The sequence below is a fragment of the Sturnira hondurensis genome, unplaced genomic scaffold (assembly GCF_014824575.4).
Source record: "Sturnira hondurensis isolate 20B ecotype Veracruz unplaced genomic scaffold, ASM1482457v3 Scaffold0014430, whole genome shotgun sequence".
In the NCBI taxonomy this organism is placed as follows: Eukaryota; Metazoa; Chordata; class Mammalia; order Chiroptera; family Phyllostomidae; genus Sturnira; species Sturnira hondurensis.
The window spans coordinates 2,687,517-2,696,280 of NW_028087061.1; the positions used below are offsets into that span (position 1 = coordinate 2,687,517).

An 8,764-nucleotide genomic window follows, 5' to 3' on the forward strand; every position below is an offset into this window, starting at 1 on the left:
AGGTAACCTTAACTGAGTTTTTGCTATTTTTCTGCTCCATTTTATTAAGATACAGGTGTTGAAGAGAAGCTCTTTAGGAATAATTTCCTAGATACTTTTTAATGATTATCTGCAGGTTACTTAATATTGCCAAATAAGAATAAGCTTCCCAAAGGACTTTTTTTAATGCTTTCATACACTGTCCTCTTTTTCTTAGGCCTTTGAACTGGCCACAGGTGACTATTTGTTTGAACCTCATTCGGGGGAAGAATACACTCGAGATGAAGGTGAGTCCCCGTAACTGAGGATGTTTGTGTGTGGTAGTTACATTTCCCACCTGTGGCTAACACCAGTAGTTAGTATTGAAGGACCTAGTCCTTTTAGTGTGCTAGGTATATATAAATCCCAGAAAACATAGAAATATAAGACGTTTTATATTAGGTATTAGATATACTAGATACTGTATAATAGATATTAGAGGACCTTATAATAGCATAAGAGGAGGCCACAATTAGTTAAACTAAAATTTGCATTCTTCTAAAACATCTAGTTATCTGTGGTGATTCAGTTTACTCAGTTTGAATCTACCTGTTTATCAACTTGTTGCTTAGTTATACGTCCAACTTTATTTAGAAATCAATAATTTTAATATACAAACCTGCTACTGTTGAACGCAGAGACTCTATCCTAATTCGTCTGTATAAACTCCACAACATTTAGCACTCTTTTGCCCCCTTTATGAAAATTCAAGCCATATTTTTTCTTTGTAAATGCTACTAACATTTAGAATTCCATTCTGAAATAAAATGTTGTATCCCTGGCTGGTGTGGCTCAGTGGACTGAGTGCCGGATGGGTTGCAGGCCAGGTCCCCGACTGGGGACATGCAAGAAGCAACCAGCTGATCAGTATTTCTCTCCCTTTCTCCCTCCCTTCCCCTCTCTCTGAAATTAAATAAATAAATAACGTCTTTTAAAATGATCATTATTTCCATTTTGTGGTAGCCAGTGGGAATTGCCCGAGCAGTCAGTTGCTTTGTCTGGGAGGCTGTGAACGCCCACAGCGGAGTGTGTGATTTTTTTCCTTCCTATGGTGGTGGCATCTCAGTAACTACAAGAGATAATAATGTGAATGGAAAAACTATTAAATATTTTATCTTTTATATAATTTAGGCAGCTTTTGTTTTCAAGATTAATGGGAATTACTTTAAGAGAGTGGTAGCAATGTGCCCTCCCATTGTAGAAAATAAACCCTTTGCTTTCTGTGCTTTCCTTGTTGCTTTGGGAAATCAGGTTTTTATGCTCTAGAGGACAGGTGGCAAACACAAGGCCCACGGGCTGAACCGCCCTCCACCTTGTTTTATCCAGCCTGGCTCCTTGTTTCTGCCTGGCGGCAGCCAAGCTCTCATTTAACTGTTAAGGAGTAGTTACATTTATACGGTTGTAAAATTACATTCGGCCCTTTGGAGTCAACCACAAGGCTGATACAAAGCGGGTGAAGATGAGTTTGACACCCCCGCTCTGTAGGAACAAGAATGCTTCCTGTTTCTCACACGGAGTCCCCTGAGATGTTAATAGGCTACACTGGCAGGGCCTGCTGATATTCCCAGCAAGTCCTCTTCAGAAAATGCTGCGCTAATTCCCATAGCAAATGTCTGTTATAGTGGGTACGGTTTGGACATGTTTTCTATTTCCATATGTGTTTTCTTACACATTTTCTGTGTAAGAAAACACTGTAATTATGACCTCTGTATACACTTTTCTTTCCGTGTTCTCTGCTTGCTTTTTCCCTGGGTTATAAGTGTAGGGCTGTAGATTTATATTGTTTTAGAAATATCCTACTATATCTGTTGGGAAGGAAAATTAACTTTTTTTCTCTTTACTTCCCTAGACTGTAAATAGTGTGTGTGGTCCAGAACACATATAGTGGTTAGAATTATATTGTGTAGGGACTTACGCTACCAAACCTGAAAATTGAAATCTATAAGAAAAGTCTCAAGTAAGGTACAAGGGGGAACCATCTACCCTAGATATTAAGGTCCTAATTTTTCCTTACTGTACCAGTCAATACTAACAGTCTTTAGATGAAACCTCAAACTACTACAATTTGGTCCTCAAGTGCAAAAAAAAGAAAAAGTGAACCCTTATTACCGCTGACTGGTATATTCAGTTTGTTGCAAATCGCAGTGTGACTGGGGCCTAAGTAACATGTGCTCTGTTATCGTTGACGGTTCACAGCCCTGGCTCTTGGAAGAATACTGGATAATCATTTTCCCTATAAAATATATCAATCCAGTGATTAATTGGTAAGGCAATTAATCTAGTAATTAATTGATAGGTTGTTGGAATTAAGTGTAAATAAGAATTTCATGGAAAAAATAATTTCTTGGTATAGGAAAAATATGAAAAGAAGTTTTCACTTGGAAGTTTACAGGAAGATAAATTATAGTCTCACAATGAATTTATACAAAAGATACTTGTAAGTCCTGTCTAAAATTGGCAGAAATTTCTGGGCAGCCAAGTACTTGTTACCAAGCCATAAATTCAGTTGAAACTGCCCAGAGGTTATAGGGAATTCATATAGTAAAGCCCTTTTTAAAAGACACCAGTAGGATATTTACATGAGAAACATGACCCGAAACCTTCACAAATTCCCAGCTGTGTAGCTGTCTAGCATATTATCCCCCTAGAGGATGCGTTGTTAGAACTTTGTGAGTTAAAGTTCTTTCGTCAAGAACATGTTTTTGACGGTGATGAATCTCTGACTACAGGATTAAGTTCATTTATGAAGCTCTTGTGCTAGGAGCCAGCACTTCTAAACCCTCTGCATACCCTTGTTTCTGTCACCTACCTATAAGTGTGGCTGCTGGCTGGTCGCAGGCTCACTTCCCGGTGCAGACTACATGTGTCCCTGTCGGTGTTCACAGTCCGTATTTATGCTGTGACAGGTACTGGGCACTGCATGATGTGGACATTTCAGTAGCCTACGAATAGCTATGCTTTAAAATACTAGTGCTTGGCTTACTTAAAAAGTGTGATTTATTTTTAAAAACACACGCACAACTCTATACTAGACTGAGATGTGGGTTTTCATTTGCATTCGAGCTCTCCTTAGCCCTGTAGCTTCAAGGAAGCTGTTTATGCTCTCTGAAGTTCCATTTTCTCATCTTTGAGACAGTGTGTAAGTCTTTTGCCTGTTGTACAGGGTGATTATGAAAAGTCATGTAATCATATGTTAATGCTTTAATCATCATGAACACTTTATAAATAATAGTTCTAGAATGTCTAAGAGCACATTGGTACATTTTTTTACCTTTCCTAAAAATCCCACCTGAACTTAGGTATATAGAAAAAAATAGAAATAAAAATGTAGATAAACCTCTAAACTCTATAAGGGACATGCCAGCAAGCAACGGTCAGGTGACTGGCCACCTGAAATAATTCTTGGCCTTCCCAGTCTCCCCTTGAGCTGCCTTAGTTTTATTTGTAGTTACTTTTAAACAGCTAGTCCTTGAAAAGCTATTTATAGAAGAACCTCTTTTGCAGCCTGTCCTTGATCCTGTTCTTCTTACCCTTGTATTTTAGACCACGTTGCGCACATTAGAGAACAGATAGGCAGAATTCCAAGGCGCTTCGCCCTCGGTGGGAAATAGTCTCAGGACTTCTGTAGTCACGGGAGAGGTGTTGTTGGCATGGGTTGTCAGCTGGCCCCGGGGATACAGCTGCAGGACGCAGAGCCTCACACCAAGACTCTTTTCACTTACGGCTCAAATGCCACTGGAGCGGGCCCCTGGTTTTTGTATGGTTTTCAGGACTCTCCATTAGATGGATAAAGTTGTCTTCCTCCCACTTAGGACAGAAAGCAAGCCTGAAATGCTTTACGAAGAGGTGCGCGTGCTGCACTTTCTGCCCCTGTGGAGAGCTGTGTCTGTTACTCCTCTTATGTATGTCTTTCCCCCTCTTGAAATGTTTAAAACACAGATCACATTGCATTGATCATAGAACTTCTGGGGAAGGTGCCTCGCAAGCTCATTGTGGCAGGAAAATATTCCAAGGAGTTTTTCACCAAAAAAGGTAAAGTAAATGTGTATGTATATTCCCAGACATAAGGAGGCAAAAGTGTTAAAAAATTCAGAGGTGAGTGCAGCTGGGTACACGTTCCCAGCACCCACGGAAGGGTGGTCTGCTCAGCAGAGAGATGAGGCGGTGTGATCGAGAACGGAAACTAGAGCCAGACCCGGTGGCTCAGCTCCCGGCTGCTCTGCTGGTTACGTGGCCATTGACACAACCTCAGCTCTCTGGTTTCTGAATGGGGACACTAGTAGGGTTTATGTCATATTAAATTAATTACTCTGTGATTGATACCTGCACAAAGTTGGTTGGTGACGCCTACATAGCACTTCCAAAAGTGGGTACATTTTTGCCAGCCTTTGGCCTAAGCACTGCCTCTGTCAAAGGGCAAGCAAGCGTTTTGGTTTAAGCTTAAGGGCAGGACTGCGTCTGACTCACCTCATAGCCTGCTGACACCTGACAGCCACTTCAACGTCAGTCACGTGAATTAATTTTGTGCTTTGTGGTTTCCTAAGTTTGTTATCACTTAATTAGTGAAGGAAACAAAGATAAAACTCTCACTTCAAATTTTTGACTCGGTAATATATGTTGGCATATTTAAATACGTATTTCTTCTGCATTTCAAATAAGTTTAAAAGCTGAAATGTGGAAAACCTGACTTAGAAGGGACTAGAAAACTGGTCTTTTTCCCTTTGTCATGGTTCCCTTTTCCTCACAACTTGTACACTATTGCTGAGAAAAATTATTTTTCTCAACACTGACAACAAGCATACTCAGAAATACCTCTAATGTTCCTCTTTTGGGGCGGGCGGGGGGGCCAGTGAAGTGCTTCGTAAGCGTTCCTGCTTGTGTGCGAAGTCAGGGTAATGGCTGCCTGTTCCAGGTGGAGTGGCATAGGCACGGCTGCCCGCAAAAGGGCTTGGGATGAGCGGTGTCGGAGAAGGAATTTTAAAGCAGCATTGCCGTCACTTTCAGCCTGACAGTGACCAGAGGGCGGGGTGAGGAGGGAATTTCGGGGGGAAAGGGGAAGGGTTTACAGGAAAAAGTATAAAGGACACATGGACAAAAACTAAGGGAGGTAGAAATGGGAGGGAGGTGGGGAGCACTGGGGGTGGGGAGTAGGATGGGAGTAAAAGACAGAAAACTGTGGTTGAACAACAAAATAAGTAAATTTTAAATAAATAAAGCAGCATTTACCTTAATAAGCCACGGATAATTGACTTAATCTTTTTTAAAAAATTGTTACATCAAAGAAATGAAAAAGAGATTGATGTTCTAGAATATTTGTTTCAGTAAATACCTAGTACCTGACAGCCCTGCCCAGTTTGACTGGGGCTAAGATCTTGGATTGGTGAAGTGAACAGATCTTCTTGAATTTTTAGGCCCTCGTGAAAAATGGAGGCACTTATTTCCAGGGAATGCAGCAGGAGAAGGGTGCTGTGTAAATGGAGGGCGTGATTCCGAGGGCAAAATTGGGTTCTTACAGAGTAGGCTGGATTTCCATTGAGTCTGTCACTTGTCAGTGTTGGTCAGTTTCTTTTGTGCTGTTTTTAACCGTAGGTGACCTGAAACACATCACGAAGCTGAAACCTTGGGGCCTTTTTGAGGTTCTGGTGGAGAAGTATGAGTGGTCTCAGGAAGAGGCAGCTGGCTTCACGGATTTCTTACTGCCCATGTTGGAGCTGATCCCCGAGAAGAGAGCCACTGCCGCTGACTGTCTCCGCCACCCTTGGCTCAGCTCCTAAGCCCCAGCCCAGCACCGCAGCAGAGACCACGGGCTGGCCCTCCGGCCCACCGCCCCACCCCTCCGAGCATTTCCCCCTTCCCTGTTCAGGGTGAAGCTCTTCCTTCCAGGGTTTCTAGGGGTCTTTTTCTTTCTGTTTTTTAATCTGACATGTTCATTTGGGTTTGCTTCCTTGACCCTGTGGAGATTCCCCCACAGCCATTGGGCATCCTAGGTGAATTTGGCCTTGATTGGGCTTTGCCAAAGACTAATGGACTAAAATATGGAACAGCCTCTCGCCCTGTACCCTTGTCTTTCCATTAGGACATCCTTTATATTATAAGCAGCCTTTTAAAAAAGAGCTATGAAGATGTATGAGCTCATCCTTTTTATTCACTGACTCTAAGAGTCTAATTTTCTAGTGCATACCCTGCTGCCAGCATAAGGATGAGAAGGGGGAAGGGGCTACCTCTCTGTACAGCAGAGACATTAAACGCGCTGTGTCTGGGCTGCATCATCTTCCTGGATCGTTTCTGTTCTCTATGTTCACATTCTTTCCTGCGACTTTTAAGCTGCTGTGTCTTTTAAATGAGCTGTCTAACACCAAATTTGGGTACCATTTTCTCACTGTTCGAAACACTGTCATGTTCTTTTCATTCTTTAATAACTCCAAGAGTCTTGAAACTTCCATCTGATTTTTAATGGAAACCAAAACAGAACCATTGACTAGTACTTTCTTCAGAACCTCAGATGTTCTGCAAACAGTCCTTTCCTATGTGTCTGCTGTTACCCTAACAGCAGAGTTGTTTTGTTTGGGTGTTTTTGTTTTTGTTTTTGTTTTTGTTTTAATCCCTGGCTGGCACTTGACTCAGTTCACTTGGGTTTCTCACCCCGTAACGGAGGAATGCAGGCTGGCTTGAGAAAGGAGATCTGGACCTCAGAGATTTCCCATCTGAGAAGAAGACGTCTAGAGTTCTTCATTTTTTTTTGAAGCAGTCCCCAGACTTTTATTTATAGCTTTCAGTTTTTTCTTGTCCAAAATTTAACTTTGAAGCAGTCTCCCACTGTGGCTTTGCCATTTTGATTTTCTCAGAGGCCTCAGGTCCTAAAGTGAAATCCAGGATAAAAGAACCGAGGGAAAGGGTGGGACGGCACCTCTTATTTTCGTTACTTTCGGGTGGGGGGGTGTTTGTCTTTAGGTTTTTGTTGATTGGTTTTACATTAGCCATTCTCTGCTGCTATTTCCTTGTATAATGTAAGTTTTTGACTGCAATTTTGAAATGATTGAGATGTACTTGAGGCTTTTTTTTTCTTTTATAATGAGAAAAGGCTTTATGAATCTTAGGATGAGTCTCTCTCAGACTTGCCCTAGACTACATATTCCTTGGGTCAGATTGAAAGCAAAAGGGGCATGACAGGTCACAGCCACTTGTTCAGCTCAGACCACATGGGCCTTGGGGGGGCGGGTACAGCACTCCCCGGAAGCGGCTACAGGACTCTGATTGACAGAAGGCCAAGGAGGTGCACCTTGAAGCTCTACTAGCAAAGCTACCAATGAGACTTTTGTGTAGCCAACTTTCTATACAGGAATTAGAATGTAGATTCCGTCATTCACCCACCAATGGTGGGAAAGGAGAAAGTGGTACAATTATGCGATCCATTTAACTCAAACACGTTACCCTGAATGACTGTGGCTGGCCATCGGATCCTTGATTGGGTAGTCCTGAAATCAGACATGTTCCTATAGAAAGAATTTTAAGTGAGGCTGTCTATGCACCTATCAAGAATAAAGAGAATAAAAAGATTACATCAAACAACGGCAGGGAAAATCCTTCAGCAATTGTAATCCACTTTGGGTTTTCAGTGATGTATATATTCAATACACACACACATTCAAAGCAATAGTAGACCAGAACTGAATCCTTTTCTCCACTGTAAAATCACAACTGTGAAACTACAGAACTCTGGGGGTGATATTAAGGTGAAATAACCAAAACACAAATAGAAGGCCCCATTTTAACAATTGAAATGAACTCTTAGTAGGAGAATCAGTAACTTTTTGGAACCATTTCTCATGAAATAAGGGCTTTCCCCATCATTTAAGGAGCCAGATGAATTAGAAGGCGTAGAAAGAGGCAGCTGTAGAATTTGATCTTCCAAGCACCCATGTACCTTTATTGAACTTAATCATAATACTGTCAAATTGCCATGATCTCACTAAAGGATTTCTATTTGCTGTCAGTTAAAAATAAAATCCTGAATACATTTTTATTCTTTCTACTGGATGCATTGTCTGTTTTCTTTGTAAATGCAGTACAATAAACAACTTAATAACCTACCTGTTACCAGAAGCTTTGTGTTCACTTATTGCCCAGTTTGGTCTGGCCCAAGCTTCAGAGTAAAAGGTACTGGTTCGGTATGCTTTTTTATCTTAAATATGCAGTGAAACTGTACAACCCGAACACACGCTATCTTGTGGGGTTTGTTGTGTTTCTTGTGTCTTTTACATTGGGCTTGGGGTGGACTAACTACATTTTGGAAAATTCTGAAAGAATTGTCTTTCTTTATATCTGGCAGCCTTTGTCCCAGAATATTTTTGGTGTTTTTCTCCCCTCAGGTTACACTTGCTGTAGGTACAAAATGGCAAAAACATGTGAACTCCGACTAAGGCACTGGCATGGTGAACACATGTACACAGGTTGCGTACACTTGTCTGATTCACTCCTTGAGGTAAATTCTTAGAGATGCAATGGCTGGGCCAGGGAGTAGGCACATTGTAGGGCTTTTAATAAATGTTGCCTAACTTATGTGGAGGAGAGTTGGACTACTTTGCTGTGCCCAAGAGTGTTTGAGAGGGCCTGTGTGACCTTGCTCATTTTGTTCCTGGTAGCCAGTTTGTCCAAAAAGGGAGCGTCTTGCAGCAATTTTCATATTCAGTCACTGGTGAAGTCGGGAACTTCTTTCATGGGTTTTATTGCCCATTTCCTTTTTTTT

The 8,764-nt window shown here is 41.6% G+C and overlaps 1 protein-coding gene across 3 annotated transcripts in view; it reads left to right on the forward strand.

The window, feature by feature from the left end:
• Positions 1–8,055, forward strand: part of SRPK1 (SRSF protein kinase 1) — a 70,494-nt gene extending 62,439 nt beyond the window's left edge. For all 3 annotated transcript variants that reach the window (XM_037063318.1, XM_037063317.1, XM_037063319.1), the window contains 3 exons: positions 197–266; positions 3,958–4,050; positions 5,608–8,055. In XM_037063318.1, the coding sequence (XP_036919213.1) occupies positions 197–266; positions 3,958–4,050; positions 5,608–5,792 (348 nt within the window). In that variant the 3' untranslated portion in view covers positions 5,793–8,055. The remainder of the gene's footprint in view (positions 1–196; positions 267–3,957; positions 4,051–5,607) is intronic.
• The last annotated feature ends 709 nt before the right edge of the window (positions 8,056–8,764 follow it).